The sequence below is a fragment of the Brachyistius frenatus genome, unplaced genomic scaffold (genome assembly GCF_029030835.1).
Source record: "Brachyistius frenatus isolate BFR_SWC_R1_liver_20210118 unplaced genomic scaffold, ASM2903083v1 Contig_10, whole genome shotgun sequence".
Classification (NCBI taxonomy): Eukaryota; Metazoa; Chordata; class Actinopteri; family Embiotocidae; genus Brachyistius; species Brachyistius frenatus.
This window is the reverse complement of record NW_027210609.1, coordinates 726978-749344: the sequence shown is the minus strand read 5'-3', so window position 1 is coordinate 749344 and position 22367 is coordinate 726978. Positions and strand designations below refer to the sequence as shown.

General features: G+C 39.5%; 1 protein-coding gene across 5 annotated transcripts in view; it reads left to right on the top strand.

Annotated features, from left to right (window-relative positions):
* Window positions 1-22367, top strand: part of kcnb1 (potassium voltage-gated channel, Shab-related subfamily, member 1) — a 36658-nt gene that overhangs the window by 13769 nt on the left and 522 nt on the right. For 4 of the 5 annotated variants that reach the window (XM_069690696.1, XM_069690698.1, XM_069690697.1 and 1 more), the window contains exon 3: window positions 11036-15810. In XM_069690696.1, coding sequence (XP_069546797.1) covers window positions 11036-12961 — 1926 coding nt within the window. In that variant the 3' untranslated portion in view covers window positions 12962-15810. Of the gene's footprint in view, window positions 1-11035; window positions 15811-20317; window positions 20388-22367 lie in introns of those variants that run through there. The other variant, XM_069690700.1, reaches the window with a different exon arrangement.

Below are 22367 nucleotides of genomic sequence, written 5' to 3'. Positions count from 1 at the left end.
CATATAGTGTGCTGTATGTTGCATTAACTAGGGTTTTTCATGCACCTTGCGTATCAGCACAACTCAAGTTGTTTGCTTGAAGTAGCCCACAGGCTTTGCACCATTCAGAAATATTTCTGTAGTTTATTATGTTATGTAATTGCAGCCAACCAGCTTGAGCATAAAAGCTGAGGTATCTGTTCAGGATATTTTTATATCTGTGCAATACAGTAATTTATGGGATAAAAGAGCAGGTATATGTGATTAACGTTTTAACAGTTTGTTCATTACCGCTCTTCATCTGCTGGCAATGGCCCTGCAGAGAGGCCATGCCTCCATTACCTTGATTTGCAACCCCCTGCACATCATGTCCAAGTCCCAACACTTACACATGAACAGAAACCAATCAGACTATGTGTCCGAGTTCACAGCCACAGAAGTTGCTCCATTTGTTGCAGCTATTACCGCTTTCCTCACTGGTGGACTTCCTGTCGCTGTGCAGGTTGTGTGGATAAGTGAATGAATGACTTGGAAAGAAAATGGGAAGGCCGAAGGAAGAGATAGAATCCACTATGGTGAAGGTGAGACATTTAACAAGCCAATAGTTGATTGTAAGAGTCTGGAGAGAGCACTCGACTGCTGGTGTAAGAAGCACTTTCACCTTGATTAGCACTTACACCTTAATTAACACTTTCACCTTCAACTTCTACCATCGATAAAGGCAATGCGAAGTACCGCTCATAAAACAAATGATCATACTAGCAGTATTTCTTACCACATTTTTTTTTAAATTCCTATCATCAGTGTTAGTGCTTTTGCTAAATTTAGTTTGACTATTTGCTAAACCCTTACCTGGAACAGTTATTATCCACTCAACTAAGAATTGCCAACCTGTCACACAAGGAGTGTGTGGGGCTGTTGTACAAGTAGCTTTTGAAGAGTTTTGGATGGAGTGTCTGTTTTGTTGTTCAAAATCTGAGGTACAAAAGAAAAAGTGTTATGAAAGAATTAAGCTGTAAATTTGAGCATGTCTGACTAACGAGCATTTGAGCCTGGCCTACTTTTCAGTGTCTTCAGATTGGGCAGTTTCCTACTTTTAACATGATTTCATTTTGTGGGGAAAAATTACTCATAGGTTACACTACATGGTGAATAAAATCTGGTTCAGATCATGAAAATGTGTTTTGACAATCTTGTAATTATTTTGTGTGCTTTTTTTGTGTGCGTATTTGTTTTAACCATTAGTGGTGAATCCACCCATAAAAGTTAGGCTACATTCTGATAAATCAGTCCTTGCTCTCTTCTGAGTAGTTTAATTGAGATTGACAGGGCATTGAGTGCAGTAGCTTCAGCTTGACATGCAGTGACTAACAGCTGATTAATTTCACTGTATTACAACGAATTTGAAACTCTCTCTTAAAAAGCTTGCAACTATTTACGATTCAAAACTTTTATCATTAATTGTAACATTGTTCACAAGAAATTCTTGTCTTTTCCATTATTGTAACCATTGTTGAATTATATGGGGTTGTAGGCTCTGATCTACTCTTTGTCAGAACAGTCTGGCAACACTGTCAGTGTTAGCCTACTTATTTTGTGGAATTACAGGTTAGATATGGGCAGAATAATGTGTCACTATAGAAACTGAATTAAAATCTTTCATATCTCATTTGATTACATAATTTGATTTTGTATTTACCTTGAATAATTGCAAAGAAACACATTTTTTTATGTATTAGTCTGAAACAGAATTTCGATATACTTAAAACTGAAATGTTATGACATTTTATTAATTTGCTCTGAAATTGTACTTAAAAATTCACCTCTGTATTTCTACATTCAGTTCTTATTTAATTAGAAGATGTCTGATTTGAAGATGTTTTCCATCTAGCAAACCCAGACAAGGCAGCTGTAGGCAAAATTGCCATTTTGGCAAACTTCTAATCCTTTTTTTGTTGCTGTTTGTTACTCCTCCTTCCTCTCCACCCTGACTTCATCACATTAATATGCACTGGTCTTCATCACAGCGCTTGGCTATAAAATTGGCTAGCATTACTGAATTTGCATTCTCGACACCTAAGCACAAACTGTGCTTGATAACTACAGCAAATATTATCTACCCTACTGACAACAAGCTTCGCTGCTATTATTAGACAGCAAACCAAACTGAAGCTGACCACACATGATGTGTTACAAACAGTTACAAATTAAGCAATATTACATGAGAGGGTGTGCTTTAACGTGAATATTGGCACGACAGTGATGCGGTCTGTAAGCGTCACTCTTGCTGTAATGAAGATATCCGCTGAAAAAAGATATCGGTGGAGTCATGTATTTTTTAAGATTTATTAAAACATAACTGGTCAAGCTAATCGGCGCTGGGATTTTAATTTGCGCGACTATCTGTGGTGTTACGGTATGGGTGCTCGGAGCAAAAAACAAGGACCAAAAGAGACCCGATTTCACCAAATGGGACGCATTTAATTGGCCCATAACAAGTAAAAACAACATTATTTAGCATATTACATGAAATTCAATTCCAATTATAAATTCCCATTAAGAGGGCGGAGTGATATTTCCGGTGATGAGCAGGGTGTGCTGTTATGCCGATATGAGGACGTTCCAAATGTTCTGTTGATCAATCAGATTTCTGGGTAGGAACTACCTGTTGTATAACTAGTCTTAGCTACCAGGGTAAAAAACACCAACAAACCGAACAAGCTAACAAATGCCTGTGTGTTTATTGCAGAGAAAAATGTAGTGTACCTGTCCAGAAGCAGTATGGCGAGCTGTGTATTGCTTTTTCAAACACTTTAAAACCTTTTCCAACGATCAAGGAACTGATAGAAATATCAGCAAAAACACCCTCCTCCTGCCATAACCCCCCGCTGGCAGCTTTCTTTTCTTTTACTGTCTTAATTCGCTGCCGTATTTTGTGGTGTAAACTGTTCCTTTGAGATCTGGAAATAGAAGCTTTCCTTGCTCCGCCCAAGAATGCACAAAGAGAACTGTCCTATAGTCTCATTGGATTAGTGTACGGCAAGGACTGTTTTCTGTCCTGATTGGATAGCGTGGGAACAACGTACCACAAAATGTATTTTAGCAGAGGGACTGGGAGACCCATGTTACTGACCAAACAGTCTGTATCAGGGATGAGGGTGGGGTGGAATTTTGTGCTATTTAACACTTATTTCAACATTAGAAAATAAAATGTACAGCATCCTTAACTGAAATAGATTTGCACAACATCATTCGCCAGAAACATCAGCAAATTTAACACGAGTGTAACTGGCTGATAACAGCTGCCAAAGTCTCATTTTAGCAGCAAATAAATGAGGCTAGAACGGAAAATCCTGCTTGTCTGCCTCTGATAAATTTGAAAATATTTACTCGTACATCTGCCACTGTTTTCAGTGTAACCTGCTTATATGAGCAATGTGAAAATGGATAGCTTGACAAGGCATAGCAACAGTAACTAAGGGAGGGTGGGATTTAACAGGCAGTTATCATCATGCAGATAAATTTACATCAATACAGCAGAAAGCGCCTTGTACAAGCTGCAGTAACTGTGTAACACAGTGTAAATCCATAGTGTCCTCGTCCTGGTGGGATGCTACACGGTCTCTTGGATGTGGTTACTTTATGCTCACAAATTGAATTGTTTGGTCCAATACAACAGAGGCTATTTTAAGTAACAAAATCAAGTGCTTATTGCTATCCAATTACCAACATCTTGCATGTAAATTTGAGTGGAACTCTCAGAGAGATTAATAGCACTGACACTGAATGGACACTGATTTGAGCTCTCACAAATTGTGAAATATGCTGCTGGTAAATTGAATATCTGCACTGAGCATGTGTTTGATGGCAGGATTAAGAGTAATCTTGCTTTGTAAATGGAATACATGACATTCACATCATTAAGTCTGGGTCATACAACTCTTGTCATTTCTACATTTCTGAATGTTTTTGTGCCCTCATCATTTCTTTTCTTTATTTTGCTTCCACTGCTTTTAGAAAAATGTTTATAAGTTCACTGTCACTATGTCACCATGGTAACTGTCATTTCTGTGAGACTTGCAGCTGCCTTCGATTCAGGCATCATTGCGGATTGATTGTGTGTACATGTGCGTGTGGAGGAGTTATGTGTGCATCTTTCTCTAGCTGCATCTCTCTTTGCGTTTTTAAATCAATGCTTCTCTCGTGTTTTCCTTTTTCATTTGCTAATGTCTGCATAGTATACGTGTCATTCTTGATGTCTATAATAAATAAATGATTATGGACTGCATGAATTGTATCATACATTCATTATTAGGCAACATAGTAGCAATGACCATTAACAATGGAATAGTCTTTCCTCTTTCTGCAACATGTAACTGTACACCGTGGGTAGGTTGCTGTTTTTTTTTTTTTTTTTAGCCATTTTATGGACTGCAGGAACAAGTAAACCTTTGCTGCATATTAACTTGATTATTGCTCTGTGATTTCCTGAATCCAGACATGTCTCCATACAACAATGATCAATATTCTGTCTTTCATCTCCTTTCAGTTCTTTTCTGTGTACTCCAAGTTATAATTCCTGATGAACAAAGCCTCCTTTGGTGTCAGACCAGACCCTATACTGTTTCTATTTATATAACCACCATGGACCAGTCAGAGTTTAAATATAGATGCTGAGTCTGGATTCTCTTCTTCATCTGAAATGCATGAATAATTGAGAGGGAGAGGAGATGAGGTGGATTCATTCAGGAGATGGATGGTGCAAGCATAGATGTCCTACCTACCTTACTGGTTTACTGAATGGGGTTGTGGTGCACTTTGTGCCTGCAAGCGTTGCGTGAGTAAGAAAAAGGTTGTATGAGGGTCCCTCAAATGGCTCGTAGCCTTTTCTATGCCCTCAAAGTACACTTTGAAATGTAGAAATAGCCATTAGTTAATTATATAGAGCACGCATAAATGTTGAGGATCAATTAAGAGTTCTGCCTGCATCCAATCTGAATTAAGTTGTATTCAGAATATTGCAAATGTTTGGGACATATTCACTGAAGCAAAACCAAAGAGCCTGTAATATAACTTAATTACATTTCTGCAGGGGACTGAAAGACACACAAATCATAATGTGATTTCCAAATATTATGCGCATTATTTAAGCAACTGACTCTTAACCATATTAAAATATTTATAGCTGACCATCAATGGGCAATACTGTGTATACCAAAGGGGCTAGAAGTGCAGTACCTTAAATGTCACAGAAGCAAGGTTGAGATTATAGAGCTGCTGGCAGCATCTCCCAAGAAGAACCACAGGATGCAAGTTATTAATTTTGTTGAGATGTGGGAGGTAAAGATGAATGAGGCATTTGTTCAAAGTTAAGAATTGATGTAGGGTGGGGAGACTACAGCTGAGCCGCTGCAAAAGCGTGTTTCAAGCGATCATGCTGGGGGAAATGTGGAAGACACAGTCTCCTCCCGTCTCCATGGAAACCCCTTCTCTTTCACAGGCAGAGGCAGAGCCATTCTCCATCCAGAGTCAGGGGTGTGAGTTATTTCACATTATTGCTCGCTTGCTATTGAGCATTGAAAATAACATCTTGAAGACGAAGACGAAGATCATTTGTGTAGTTATGTGATGCCTGTTAATCCACTCAAATGATAGAAGAGCTATCTATGACACACGTGGTGAAAACATCTGCAAATAAAGATGTTGTCTGGCAGACTTTTTTTTAAATAAAGTATCTCTTTCCCTTTTCAAATAATAATGTTGGTTATTAATTTGATTTTAAAACAATAGAGCCACAGGGCCAAAAGTCAATATTAACCAACCAAAATGATGACCAAATGCAAAGAGCAATCTGACACAAATAAGAGAAAAACCTATAACAGAGACTAAAGCAGTGCAGATGGTTCAAAGCTGAGTGAGCTTTAAATAAGGTACAAACTGAGGATGGAAGGAAGGAGAGAGGGAGGGAGAAACAGAGTAGACTCTGTCAGACTTGCTTTTCACAAGCAGGTCCACGTAGCCACCTCCTGTCGAGCTTCAAGGAGGTTGTCATGGTGACAGTGGCTGGCAGTTGAGGCCGGGAGAGTGTTGCATGGTATCCCCGTGGCCTCCGATGTGGCTCAAGGGATGATAGGAAAGCAAGTCAGCTGTCAGGGGATCTTGGTGATCAAGCAAGATCTGGGTTTACTCAACCGAAAACAGATACACCTTTAACAAAAATCTATTCAGTTCATGCTTATTTTAGTGTGAAGTGGAGGTTTACAAGGAGCACCTGTCATTATTATGTAGGTCTGATGTGTTTCCCTAGGTGAGTACTGCGAAAGTTAACAGGCACTGGGGCTGGGACTCACAGGAACAGGAGCTTCCACTGCTGAAGCTCAGCGGTGTGTCTGGTGCTCCTGTTGCTGCTAATGAGAAAGGTGCCAGCCAGAGCGCTGGGAGCCTGGGAGTTCCTGAACTGCCACTTGGGATGCCACCAGACTTAATACAGTGTGAGAATACTAACCTGCAGCTGCACCTAACCCGAGAGCAGCTGGACCTAATAAACAACTTGATCAACTACATTCTCAATCCAAGCTGAAGAATCCACCAATGGTGCAAAAACCACACCATTTGCTTCTTTCCAGAGAAAATCTGACCTCTTCACCAGTAAACAACATCCTGTTTACAACACCTGGGATTGCCGTTACATCCTAAATTGGTTTTGTATAACCAGAATCTTATGATGGCTAAGATTTAAGAGTCAGTTGACTTACTTTATGATTTATTTCTCCACTTCTGCTACTGTTGCATTTTAAAAATGTAAACTGTAAAAGAACTAGTAAACCCCTTTCCAAGTCCCAAATGAGCATGCCTCTGGAGAGCAGAAATTGTTTTGGTGTATACATAGTGTATGAGCAAATATTCTCTATGCAATGAACTCCAGGTCTAACGGCTTTATTTCATATGCAAAAATGTCTTGCCCACACATGTGGTTGGATTACTTTTAAGAGGATCCTTCACACCAGATTTGGCCAGGACGTCTTCTCCAACAGCCTAATGAGGTTGTTGTGTCACCTTGTCCCAAAGACAACGGAGCTCTGTGTGGATTACTGTGCCTGCTAAACCACATAACTATGTGCCATGAGAGACACAAACCAGTGTGATCTGGTTTTGTTTGATGCCATACTGGGATTTCCTGTCAATCTGCTCTCTCTCCCTCTCTAATTCTTTCACACATGTTGTCTTCTCCTCTCCTCTAGATATTAATATCTCCCTCCCTTCATCTTTTCTTTCATTTATTGGGCCACCAAGGAGGATTCACTGGTTGTCACTGACAGTTTTTGTGTCTATATGCTCAAGTTACTATATTCATCACCGAGAAACTGCAAGACGTAAAGGACATAATGTTGGGTGTGGCCACTATTTACATCTGTTTTGCATGGGTCCATCGAGAGTCTATAAATAGTCTGTAATTTTGCTGATGCCATTATAATCATAATCATGCTGGGAGCTCCATTCAACCGTTCCCTCGACTTGTGTTTGTTTTCGGTGCACTGAGAGGTTTATCTTAGATTTGGAGTTCAATAGTTTTATGAAATTAGCACTCCGTGACATTGAACAACTAAGGAAAGACAGAGATAAAGCTAGGCAGGGTAAGAGAGTGCACACAGTGTGCGGAGGCAACAGGGACATGGGCCAGTGGGAAATGTGAAGGGTTTCCTAGTGGAACTTAACCTCATAACCATAATGTTACACAGCCGCACCAGTGCGCCTTCATTAGTGACCTTTTTATAGCTTTTCAATCCTATTACCTCTGCAGCATGCCTTTATCCATTTTGTGGCTCATTACATTTCTATTGTGTCCAAAACCCAATGGGTGAACTTCCATTGTGTTTATAAAGATAAAATAGGTAAACCAAGTAATAGACTCTGTTATTTTGTTTATACAAAAAATTGTCTCCCTAACAGCTTCTTAATTTCCCCTGCACCTTCTCTACCCTGTCACTTTTGTGCTGCCCTTGTCAGCTCCACCTTCAATCTCCAGCCCCAGCACCTCTCTGCTCCTCAAGTGTTTGATTCAAATAGATTTACTCCAGGGCAGGGGGAGAGGAGCAACCAGGGAAGAAAATAAACAGATAGGGTCATTATTCATGTCTGCCGTGACGCATTGGCAACAGTGTCCTCCTGCTCTGATTGGTCGTAGATAAGGCTGCCTTTTTAGCTATCACTTTTACTCCTGAGATTCTGAATTATTAAAAAGTTATTATGTCAAGACCCTCACTGCCAATCACTTCCTCACAGCCATTGCTATTGTCCCTTTTTCTGTCAGTGTGTCTTAATTTTCTCTGGATGATTTATAGGAAAACCATGCATCAAGTGCTCTATGCCTTTGGTCTCTTTGTTTACACCAGAGACTGTCTGTTTAACCAGCAGATTCAGTTCATCACTGAGGTTTTGATCAAGCTAACAAGAGCAGGAAGGAGGCAATTATCATTTTTGCTCTGTTTTGTCATTCAAATTAAATCAGCCTGAAATAATTAATTTAATATTCATGTATATTAAATTACATTATTATTAAAGTACATGGGCATCTTGAATGTATCATACTATATTATGGTCTAAGGCTAAGCTGCACTCATTTTTATGGAATGTATTTTAACTATTGTATGGTTTATTTCACATATAACATCCCAACCTCTTTTGTGTGGGCTATTGTCAAAACAGGCTCAGTGTTCTAGCTACAACCTCCTACTCCTCCTCTAAGTTGTGCTGCTTGGAGTTGCAGTCATTTAGGGTTAACATAACAAATGCAGACTGTAGATCGTGAAGTAATCCTATTCTGGGTCCAGTACTGGAATATATGCTCTGTCACCTTGAGTGCTGCCACAAAAAGATGCATTCAACATGGATTATGGAAACACACAAAAACTGAGGTTGTGCGTAATCAGGTATTAAATATTTTCTGAGACATTCGTATCTTGAAGCACTACGGTTATTGTAAACAACATCGTAAGAGCACAGTTTATTTCAAATACACACGATATCCACTCAATTATGTTGCCACAGTAACTCATCATCAAACACGTCAGGTAGGAGCTCTTCTCTACCTCAGCATTAAGATCACAAGAGAGCTGCTGGATCTGTGCCCTTTATCCCCAATCAAGCAGAAGACATTTTGTAACACTGTTATCGGTGGAATGCACACAGGGGTGGCTTACTGTATGTCTGACTTGGATATTTTTTAAGAGTTATTAAATACAACCATTACAATAATTTGCATATTTAATACTTAGGCCAAAAGGCCACTTAACAAATCTCTGAGTGTTTACAGACCCACAATTTTAAAGGCTTGTTTATCCAAATTACATAAAATAAAATAAAACCTCTAAGCAAGACAGCATGCTTTTAATATGATTACGGTAAACTGTCCTTTAGTCTGGGATATGACATCAAAGTTAGACATAAAAACATGCTGGTCATAGTTACACGTTTTTATTAGCTGAGATAGTGTCAATGGGATATTACAGGCTGGATGGCAGTGCAACATTTTGTCAGGTATTTCTCATCATGCTATTTTGTTTTGAAGTAGTCACTTATTTAGATCAAACGAGCTCAAGCTACAAGAATAATATACTTCAAAACAAATGCACAAAAGTGATTTTTTTTAATTTTTATTTTGTTTACACAATGAATACTCACGAGGGGGGGGAGCTGTCATGCAGTGCTAAAAGAGGTGTAGTCTGCCACCACGTACTTGCTTGTTAGCATGATTGCTGGGGTGTGGGTGGGGTAGTGTGTATGTGTATGAATGTGTGTCAGGGAGCTGTTTTCTCACAGACTCCCCAGTTCTTTGTACTGTGAAATAATGTGAATCATCAGCATCATTTAGTGCAGTGGATACTGGGAACATTATTTCTCATATGGGACTGTTGCATGTTCATGTTTATGTCATTGTAGTGCCACGTGTCAGGTAGTGAAGGGTTTATCCGTTCTAAAATTAGAAAGGCCCATTAGAAGGTGGAAATAGTGTAAAAAGCACCCTGACCACCTGGGTCAGAGAGGGAGTAAAAAGAGTGACAAAGTTCACATAGAAAGATGGTCAGGGTTGGCTGGATTGAGCAAACACCCTGATTTTCACATTGACCCGTGGTCGAGTCCGTGAGAAAGTTAAAGTCAATGCGGATTCCTTAGTAGTAATGGAAGTGAGTTACTCATGTACAGTAATTAAGCAATGCGTATAAAGCAACCGACGTAACATACATAATATTACTTACTTAAACTGCCTACAAGTACTCCAATTTCTACTTATTTTCACCCAAACCATGATCTTTTCCTAACCCTAAACAATAGTCTTGGTACCTAAACCTCATCAAATAGTTATCATGTCTCATTTAACCAAAAGCATAATCTTTCCATGGATCAATGTGGATTTTGTTGCCCAAACATTAGGCTCCATGTGCATATGTGATGCCAAAGTGCACAGCAGGCTGTGACAAAACATCAGCATTTGACACCCTGGGATGAGAGCAAGTAGCGTGTGGATAAACTCGATAAGTGAATCACGAATAAATAAATGGTCCAGGTCAGTCCAATCCATCAGCTGTCCGCTAATCACACACTCAGTCAGGCATCTATTGAAGATTTAGTTGTCTGATCAGAATAAGAAATTTATGCTTTAGTGCATACTTGACAATTAATTTATTTGCTATATTGTATTGTACAAAGGTTTTGGACACTAAAAGTAAAGGGAGGATGCTCATGAAAACAATGCCAGTTATTTTTTTATTTAAATACTGTCACACAAAGTGCAGTAAACAGATTAATCTAAATTCAACCATATTCAGGGGTGCTTTGCTGTGAAAACCACACTAGTTCTCCTAAATTCACTTGTATCAGTTTTTCAAGTTACTTGGCAGGTACTTTTTTTCTTCTGTGGATTTTGGCTGTCTAAGAGTCTTCAGTTTCTTAGTTTAAACTAAGCATCTCATGTGCCTAAATTTTTAGCAACGTTTTGTATGTCATTCTCTGATCCTGCAATCATTACTCATATTACTTTTATAAATTTGTCTTTCAGATCTTGGCCATCATCTCAATCCTCTTCATCGTGCTATCCACCATTGCCCTGTCCCTTAACACCCTTCCAGAGCTGCAGGACACTGATGAGTTTGGTCAGTCCACTGACAACCCACAACTGGCCCACGTGGAAGCTGTGTGCATTGCTTGGTTTACCATGGAATACCTGCTCCGTTTCCTCTCCTCCCCCAATAAATGGAAGTTCTTTAAGGGTCCACTAAACGTTATTGACCTGTTGGCCATCCTGCCCTACTACGTCACCATTTTCCTGACAGAATCCAACAAGAGTGTGCTGCAATTTCAGAATGTCCGCCGTGTGGTTCAGATTTTTCGGATCATGCGTATCCTGCGTATTCTGAAGCTGGCTCGTCACTCCACAGGTCTTCAGTCTCTGGGCTTCACCCTCAGGAGGAGTTACAACGAGCTGGGCCTGCTCATTCTTTTCCTGGCCATGGGTATCATGATCTTCTCCAGTCTGGTGTTTTTTGCGGAGAAGGATGAGGAGGATACAAAGTTCAAAAGTATTCCAGCTTCTTTCTGGTGGGCTACAATTACTATGACCACGGTAGGATATGGAGATATCTACCCCAAAACTCTCTTGGGAAAAATTGTGGGGGGCTTATGCTGCATAGCTGGAGTGCTTGTGATAGCCCTACCTATACCCATTATCGTAAATAACTTCTCTGAATTCTACAAGGAGCAAAAGAGGCAAGAGAAAGCACTTAAAAGAAGGGAAGCCCTGGAAAGGGCAAAGAGAAATGGTAGCATTGTCTCAATGAACTTGAAAGAGGCATTTGCTCGTAGTGCAGAACTGATGGATGTGGTGGTAGAGAAGAGTGAGAGGCCTCATGACAACCACCTCTCTCCAAGCCGTTGGAAATGGACCCCCAAGAGGGCTGCATCAGAGACAAGCTCAAACCGATCTTTCAATGCCGAGGACTTGGGCTCTCCCAGCAAGGCCCGAGCCACTAGTCCCCAGAGGTTAAATGTTCAGAAACTGGAAGAGATGTACAGCCAGATGGCAAAGACACAGTCGCAACCAAACCTCAATGCTAAAGACAGGGGCTCCAGAGTGGGCAGACAGAGGGATGAGATAGAGCTGGGCACCATTCAAGATCATGGACCACCAGTGCTAGGAACCAGAGAAGGAGTGGGGGACATGAAAAGCTTGTCCAGCTTTGACAGCTACATCAGCTGTGCAACAGACTTCCAGGAGAATCCCCGCTTCCCCCATACTCCAGCAATGGACCTTGGTCTTCAGGAAAGCAACCGCTTCTCATACAGTCCAGCAGCAGCTTTGTCCCAGCACACCAGTGGTAAAGTAGGCCAGAAAACCACAGGGGAGCGTGAGCCCATGCTGACTCCTGTGTCTGTCACAAAGTCCTCATTCTCCGAGAACACAAGAAAATTCTTCTTTTCTGGAAACTCCTCAAAAAGCTTTATTCCCAAAGGAGGCGGCCGCAACGAGGGGGAGCCAGGGCCATCCCCACTTTCAGACAGCTCGGTCGTGTCAGACCACTCCCTGTTAAGCCCTGAAGTTTCTGTCTACACCACTGCCAGTAGCAGGACCCCACCGAAGTCTCCAGAAAGCACTACCCTGGCCCCAACTGTCTTCACCTTTCACGACTCCTCCATCAGTAAGTACATTGACGCTGATACAGACGATGACGAGCACCTCCGTGACATTTCTGATGCCAGTCCTTCAGAGTGTCTTCTGGCTGGTGCAAGTCCAAAACGCAGCATGAACATAAATTACAAGAGGGGCACTAACCATTTAGAAGCAGCCCAGAAAATGCTGGGCCAGAATTGTCTGTTACCCCTTGAAGGGATTCGTGGGATAGCTCATGAGAATCACATAGGACCTGAGATGGCACGTAGACCAAAGGTTGAGAGGGGGCGTCAAAATACTTTGGATAAAAGCCTCTGAGGTACAAGTGGAGCGGAAACAAACAGGAAGCTTGGGACAGAGTTTTTGTGATAGAGACACCAGACAGGCTAAAACACTCTCTGAGCCAGACACAAAGGAAGAGAGAGACAAACAGTCTCAACCAAACATTTCACAAATTACCTGAGCATGCCATTTGGCAACAAGCTCCGGGTAAACACGTGGGGTGTATACTCTGGGAGAAAAAGTTTTCTAAATTGGAGAATGTCACTGCCCCTCCTTCAGCTCATTCCTAATAGTGGTATAACACGTCCAGAAACAAAAGAGCACTCCCCAGTCGCCAGTGGGTCTGTTCAGAGAAGTAGAGTCTTCAGAGAAATTGAGCTGTGGTCATTACTGGTATAACCAAACTCAATGATGGTTTTAACTGCAGGGGGTCATCTCTATATTCTCTTGGGAAAGAAATCCTCGCAGCCCACTTTTTCATTACTGAGTCCCAGTTCATGTTGTAGTCTTGGAGATACAGGAGAGGACCTAGAAGCCTATAAGCTACTTACTTGTGCCCTCCATTCCCAAACCTGGCCTTAGTCATTTACATAACATTTGTAGGAGTGTGCATGTCTGCATACGTGTGTGAGAAAGTGTGAGCATTAACGAATGATCTACTGGCAATTCATGTAAACACACTCTCGAGATTGTCTAACCTGATTTATTTTTATATAGAGAAGAGAAAGTATCTTATAGAAAGAAGTGATTTGCTAGTCTGCTCTGTCATAATCATTATGTACAGAGTAAATTTGTTCAATGTCTTGGCACAGAGGCCGCAGTTATCAGTGGCTCCAGGTCGTCATCCATTATAATGACCGCTCTTTCTTGAACAGTGTTTTGCTTTCCCCTATGTTAACATGTCTTATTGAGAATGAATGATACTTTCAAATCTCTACCAGTGGATAGTGTCTTAGCACCTCTGTATAATTTTTAAATGATCGCGGTAGACCGAGAGTTTTTGATGTTGGCTCAGAAAAGAGCCGGAAATAATCATCTGAATTGCTGCATTAAGTGCACATTTGTGAAGCATGCGGGCACCCAACCAGTCTACATACAAAACCACAATGAGTTGCTTGTCTATCATATCTAAGGAAATCCTCCAATATTTTTCTGCTTAGTGGCATGAAGTTTAGATTTCAGTAACAGATGTTCAGCATGCATTGGCCTTGATTTTAGCAACATTAAAGCAACCAAAGAGATCACGCAGTTTCAAGTTTTGGAAGATATGTGTGTAAGATACAGAAAGCAGGGGAGTTATCTATCTCTACTTTGTTCCTTAAATCATCAAAATAAACTCTAATAGCACTGCATAAACAGAGCCGAGTTAACTTTATAATTAATCAGTTGGAAATGCTGCAAATTATAAAATTCATGCATGTGCGCACAGCCACACTCAAAAATGAACATACAGGTAGATGGAAGACAATATCCAGGACTTAGTTTCCATGGTGACCACAGTCGTCAGGCTGGCAACAACTACGCAATGATTTGTTAATTGGGGCGGTGAAGGTCTGCTTGCATATAAAATACAGTATGCTCACACACACACACAACAGACAAACATATTGAGACACTCACTGTACACGCAAGTGACACGTATCCAGAGTAGTTGCGTGTTATCAGAGTCACTTCTCACTGTGCATATTCATGCCCACTGTGTAAATGCAACATTGTTATATAAGGTCTTTATATGTTTATGTTTAAATTTCTGTGTCATCCCATCATGAATTGTTTTAGTTTCTTGACCTTTGCCCACTGAACTGGAAAACACAATGTATTCTCTATTACCTGTTTACACTGCTACATGTATGATGTGAAAGAGTAACTTGGCACTTTTAAAACAACAGATTGTATTAAAAGAATACTGGTACCTTTTATGAATATAAATCATGAGAAAACATGAACAGAAATGGCCTTAATTGTAATATTAACTTTGACTTTACATACATATATTGCAGGTCATGCTAACATGAGCTGAGCTACAGTAAAAAAAAAAAAGAAGAAAAGAGTCCTTCCTCAACCCCTTGAAATCTAATTTAAATTGTGAAATAATCTTAAAACTCTTGAGAAGGTATGTCTTGTGTCATCACAGCTTTCTCAAATGTTAACATGAGCAAAGAAGAACCTCAGCGCCAACCAAATATATTCTTAAAAAAACAGACCAAACTGTAAAAGCTATCTCAGTTATTTCCAGACACAAATATATTGGTATAAGATGAAAGTAAAAGAGGCCAATGGGCTATTATAAATGTAGCTGTTGAGTAAAATTTGACTTGAGAGTCAACAGAATGTGATTGACATACATATTTTTGTGTGTCGTGGTTAAAAGTCGAATCACAAACCCTGATTTAATTTCCCATTTTAATCACAGAGTTGGACCATTTCATTTTGCTCTCCCATAGCGAGGAGCTGAGGTGTGAAAGGAATAGCAATGACTGCAAAAAGCAGAGGGAACCATGCATGTGTGTGTGTGTGTCTGTGTTGTGTGTGTGTGTGTGTGTGTGTGTGTGTGTGTGTGTGTGTGTGTGTGTGTGTGTGTGTGTGTGTGTGTGTGTGTGTGTGTGTGTGTGTGTGTGTGTGTGTGTGTGTATGTGCTGTAAAGCCTGGGCATTAGAGCATTGCAGCTGCAGCTTAATGGGAAAGAATAAACTGTTTCCTGTATGAAAGTAAGCATGTTGGGGGGAATCCTGTTTTTGTATCTTCCATTACTCTGTCTGCAGTTCTGACTGTAACATGCAGCGGCAATGCTGGTTGCAATACCCAAAGAAAACTAAATTCAAATGAGAAATTAGGATTACTTTTAGTTAACATTTGATTTTTAAGTGGGCCTGAAAAAAGAGGGATGGGAGAATTTAATCAATCTTATTATATCATATAATTAGGCAAATAATTGTACACAGTCTCCTAAATCCTCTATGTATTACAGCTGAAATTCTGATTTGATAATTCCTTCAGTGGGTGCATAATATTAAGGAGGCTATGTTCACATTAAGTAAAAAATAAAAAAATAAAAAAATAAAATAAAAAAAAAGGGATTTTAAAACATATTGAGACAACTTGAATTCTAAAATCACAAAATTTCATGATGTATAACAATTGGCTACAGGTATTTAACATTCTGGTAATATTACCCTAAATATTCATATATTCCTTCATAAATAATGGAAAAACAGGTTAGAGTTCAATTCTCCAAGGAGCACACGATAAACTTTGTTTCAACGTTTAGATTTTTTTTTCTTTAAATAGTCAGATTTTTCAGAGAAATGCTTCAACAACAGCAACAATTGATTCATAAACTACCAGTTAGTTACACATTAACCTTTTGTTGTATTTTGTCTTATAAAAAAGTCCAAAGGCCAATGTATGCCAAACATTTCAACATCTTTTACCCAGTTACAACTTAATGTCCACTAAAGATTTCTTAATATTTACTTAAATCAAGAGGAGACAAAAGTGGGCAGACTCAGAGTAAATTAAATAATTTAAAAAACATTGTTATGTCTTATTTTTCAACACTGCAATTAAGGGCATTCAGCTCACAAATCCTTCATGAAGCATTGTGTGAGCTTCTGTCCTACTATTTAGGTTTACTATATCATGGTAGTCAGGGACCATTTTTCACTGAAATATCGCTTAACAACGATGACAATCAATATGTCATGAACAGGCAGCAAGCACTACTGAAGAGAACTCAGATTAATTGCGGGCAAATATTACACAAATGTGCACCCATGCACACACTCAAACAAAAGTATTGAAACCTGACGCTAGTATCGATAAGCTTTTAGAAAACGTAGTGCAAAGAAACATCGAGCATGATGTTTTTAATTTGATATTTAAACTGTGATACTGTGACACACTACCACCATAATAGAAAAAAAACAAAACTTGTTATTTGTTTTAAAAGTCATCCCTGTTTTTATTTTATTTTGGACACTTTACTCTGCTCCATTTTCATGGGAGCCATTCAAAATGATGACATCTAATAGTGTAATGGACCTTTTAATTTGACCAAGGTCCCTGTTGAGAAATTCTGATCAAAGCCTGACCATGACTCTTAATGAAGCAAACACAATCAAGTGACTTGTTTTTCTTTCTCTTTTATTGATACAAATGAAGAGCACAGATTGTCTCCCTTTTCCATTACTACACTCCCAGTTGCCCCATAAGACTCCCAACTGTACAGTAAATGCATTTAGTCTAAAATAGAATTTGGTTGTCGCTCAAGCTGCTAATTTTAAACGTAAAGAGGTTCATGTCTTTGTCACTTTTGTTAGGACCCCACTGGACCTTTCTTTTCAAGGCCATGTGGTAGTTTTCAGAACCCGGTGAGGGCCACTGCTTTAGCAAGTAGCTTAACTCCACACACTCTGAATCTAACACTGTATTACAGGGTTGGGGTCGATTCAGGATGCCTTGACGGAGTAAAACACTCATCACATATGACACTAGAAAAATAACAAGTATTAGAGTATGAGACAAGTTAAAACCTAGTACAGATTTAAAACATAAACTATATTTTTTCTACGGTTTAAGCTCTCAGTGGAATTGACCCCAACCTTGCCTAAGCCATCAGTCTTTGTAAAGTACACCGTTTCCAGGGAATTGAAAAAAACATATTTGAATGACTTTAGCCAGCTCTTATACAATGTTGTTTGTAGGTCCCAAGGCTGTCTGTTTTGTAAAAACAAAAAACAAAGAAAAACCTTTTTACCTGTTGACTTTCTATGCTGTTGTTTCTGTATAAATGTTCTGTTGTTCAGTGCATGTTGTAACTTTGGCGTTGTGACTGGTTGTGATTCACACAGAGCCAGTACTTGTCATGTAAAAAAAAAAGTGTCTCAATGTCCCAAGATATTTCTATTTCTTAAGAGAAGCAACATTTCCCTTCAATGACTCAAAATAAATCAGATCACTTTACATTTTGATTATAAATTGTGGACTTTCATTTCACTGGTAAATTTCAGGTTTTAATGCAAACCAAATTAAGAAAATGTACTATTAAACTTTGAGCTAGTAAGGGCAATACATTTATTACACAAAGGTGGATCAAACAGTTGAGAGACTACTCTTGTTGTGCGCAAACTGAGTGCTGCACCAAGATATGGACAGAACAGGGAGAAGCTACAATCTTCCTTAGTAAGTATTATAAGTTACAGCGCTTGATCAACATCATCATCTGAGTTGCACACGATTTTGTGAACACGAGTACATGCATATTTGCAATTGGAATTGAGCAGAGACCACACATCAAATTTTGTGTTAAACTCAAGAAATTGCCAACGTAGAATCCTTAATTGCTTCATAAAGCCTATGGTGATGAGACAAAGAGCCGGGTGAGGTGTTTTGAGTCAAATTTGCATTTCAAGAGGCGCAGAATGCCACAAGACCGAAGAAGGAGCATCAGGTCAGAAGCACAACCAGGTGGGTTTTCTTTGACATTCGCTGAGTTGTGCACCATGACTTCAGTCCCCAGGGTCAGACTGTCAACACCGAGTTCTCCTGTGAGGTTCTCAGGCGTCTGAGGGAAAACATTCTGTGAAAACGACCTAGACTGTGACGCAGTGGCACTTTGGTTTTCTAACGTGATAGTGCGCCTGCAACAATACTCATAGCTCCCTAACCACCTTACTTGAAGGATCTGGCTCCCTGCCGGTTCTTTCTGCTCCCCCAAAAATTGGACACAAAATTGTATGTGTGCTCTCTACTCACGTTTCATGTCCAAGGTGAAAACACATTCTAACAAATATCACACAATTGATTGTTAGGTTAAAAACGCAAAACTGAGCACTGACCAGCGCTCTTTATTTGAACAGGTTTAGCAGCTATTTCACTAGAATAATGTTCCTTATATAGATATCTCAGTGGATATGTACAGGATGGAGGCTAAACAAAAACAAACAAAAAAGAAGGAGGTGGTTAAATGAAGAGGAAGCTGTGGGCTGTTGGGCAAGAGCAAGCTTCCAGCCTTCCCACACGTCTCCACACACCCCTGCATCTAGGGTTTCCCACTGCCTGCCACTGGAGAGACTGTCTTCTGCAGGGGAGGGCGGGGGGAGGAGGGGGAGGGGGCGTGAGTTCAGACCAAGCTTTAAATCTTAGTGGAAAAACAATACTGCCATCTAGTGGTGGGACTCATTATTTACCATCAATGGTCAGGGATGAAAAACAAAAAACACACCTCGAAGATGTGACCCAGGTTGGTATATTACAACTGACCCATGTATTTCGCCTACCACTGAATGTCTCATAATACAGTACCAGGTACTGTGTTAGATATCAATAGCGCAGAGGAAAACTGTGTTATGCTAGATTTTTGCAGATGAATATTTGTTGGCTGCATGGTAAATTCATATGTCTGCAGATACACTGAAAAACATGGACCGGTTTGGATATGGTTCGGGTTTAAAGTTATGATAAATGTGTTTTGGGGAGTTGTTTTTTGATGATACCAATAAAATGTAGTCGTTTTTTTACTATGCCCTTACAATGAATGACAGAGTACACCAATGCATGTGCTGTCTTGTGCCTTTTAAGCTTTGGATTTTTTGGTAAATGACCAAATCCTAATCCTAATATATTAGGAAATAGTTCATCATTTTGGGGATTTATTCTTGGCATATTTCTTGCAGAGAGTTCAAATAAGAAGATTGATATAACAGTCATGTTTATACAATAAACATGAAAATAAAGTCTAGCAGACTACTATTTGTAATCATGTATAATCATATCCGTTAAAGCTTCTCAAACTTTTTCAGGCCACAAATCACTTGTAGTAGAAACATTTTTCACAGAGCACATCATAAACACGACATAAAAGCTATTACAGTACACACTGTGCTTGTTAAATCTTTTTTTTTTTTCCAGAGCACCTGAGTGACATTTGAACTTCACAATTGTAGTCAGTGCAGTTTCATCAATTATAGATCAATTTTGTAATATTATTTTGTCAACCCTTGTAAAGGTGACAGTCTGCGACCTCACTTTAAGAACCAAATCATAACAGTTAGAATGACTTTCTTTTCTTGTGTTTTAAACTCGTAAAAAAAACGTAAGAATATTTGAGATAAGTCAAGACAAGTTTTGTTCTTTCTATGAGCAAAATGATGTCTAATTTCATGGTTGAATAAGTCCTCGGCAGAGCTTTAAAAAAAAACATTCCTTATCTATCTGCTTCGCTTATTAATGTTTCCCAAACAACACAAGCTTACATTTGCAATTAAGTGGTGTGAACTATCCAACATATTGAGCAATGAGCAGTACGGTGTATTCATGCAAAAGTTTTGCATTGTTTTGAACCACATTCTTTCCATTTTTACCTGTGCTTGCTGTTTTCCTCTCCGTCTCCAGCGCAGTGTTTCTGTCCGGCAGCGAGAGCAGGCGGCTGGCACTCGACACACACACGGTGGCCCTCCCTCAGGTACTGCATCCACAGGGTGTGTGGGCCCTCGCTCTGCTGACACCCTTTTGTCAAAGAGGTCAGCTGAAACTGGACGCAATACCTATTTCACACAAACACATAGAGACAGACACATGGGCTCACACCATAACTGAGAATAAATATATAGAGCGACAATACATGAGAACATATTTAAAGGCAAAACAAACGAGTGTAATTTCATATTTTTGCAGTCTGCGCGGATGTGTTACCCGATAACATCGCTTCTGTCAGGGATGTCTCTTTTCTTCCTGGCGTTGCCATAGCCACCCGTGGTGATGAGTGCCGGGACTGCCGAGGAAACGTTCATGTTAAAAACATGACGTGTTATTACATATTGTATTATATTACATACATTACCACATGTTGCATTTCCAGGCATCATACAATTCAAATGAGCACGTGGAGGGAAAATGTTCACGAAAGTAGGATAATCTCTCGTGTCTTTTTCAATTTAAGAAAGTTAAGACAAGAATACAAGTACATCTGCACTTTAGAAATAACACTTTGTTTTGATAAAGGAAGAAATAATAGCCAGAAAATCTAAAAAGACAGATACTGGTGCACTCATATGCTTAATCATATGTCCATAGGTGATTTCTATTCAATTTGTTTGGACCGGGGAGGTAGTATGTACAATTCATACTGCAACACTGCACACTGTAGGCTACTACAACTACCATGCATACAAAAAAGACTTTAAGCTTCAGTATCTCCATCACACTTTAGAGAAACATATGGTCATACAACACGTATTCAATACAACTGAATGCAATAGGATGTTGTATAAAACCAAATATGTTTCTCACCACTGGAGCATAAACAATGAGCATTGATCTTTTACCAACTGCAATTTTATATTCAACAAGTCTAAGCCTTTTACTGACATCTGAAATTACCACAATGCCCAAGTAATAAATACACAGAATATTTAGATCTGCCTTTTATTTTCTGTGTTGAATACACTGCATCATCCCTGACCATGATAAATGTATCTATCTGTCATCTGCATTCAGGTGTGGTTCTGTAATGTGTTTAACTATCATCAATGTGCATATCACAGCTAAACTGACAATTTAAATGTTTTTTTGTTTTTTTTTGTCTTACACTGATGGATGTAAGAAATGTCATTTTTCCTCAGGTAACTTCAGAGACAATCGGGTCTTACCGCACTTCAGAATAATTGTGTTTTGCTAAAGCAGGTGTATAATGCTGTCAAATGTTTCAAACTTTCAAAGCTTCCCTAATCAACATGACTCAAAAAGAGAGCTCAGGTACATAGTGTGTTATAATAAGAATTTCTTGTGTGTCAGAAAATTATATGCCGATCACAAACGAGAGAAATGGTGGATGTTTGGAAGGATTTTTCTCACCAAGGGAGTTTTGACAGTGTCCTTGGTGAGACCAGTACTCTGCACAGCCAGCATGTTCTTCCAGAGTGGGACAGGGTTTCCCTGCATTGAGCAGCTCCTGCAGGATCGTCCTGCTCCTCCTGCGGACTGTGGCCCTGCAGGGCTCTGCACAGCCTGACCACTGTGTCCACTCACTCACCACACAGGACACCGCTGAGGGAGAGCACAAAGAGCACATACTGTTTTAATCGTCTTTTTATGTCTACAGATCAAGTTGCCGCTTCAATTTCAGGTCATCCAAACATTTCAAACTAAGTTGTAGGCGCAAAAACTGAAATACAACATTGTGCATTGCATCTCATAGCCTATGAGAGGACAGATTTCAGTGGGTCTACTGAACTGAATAATTTGAGGTAGATGCAGTACCTCCTGCTATTAGGCTTACGCACTATGACCATTTGCCAGTTTAGGAGGACTATTTAAAGTAGTCACGTGAGTAGGAGTAGTTATCCCAAACTTTACTAATAATAATAATATCCTCATTGCCAAGCAATGAAAACATGTCAATAATGTTTACATATTAATGTTATAAAACTTTTTTTTTTAAATC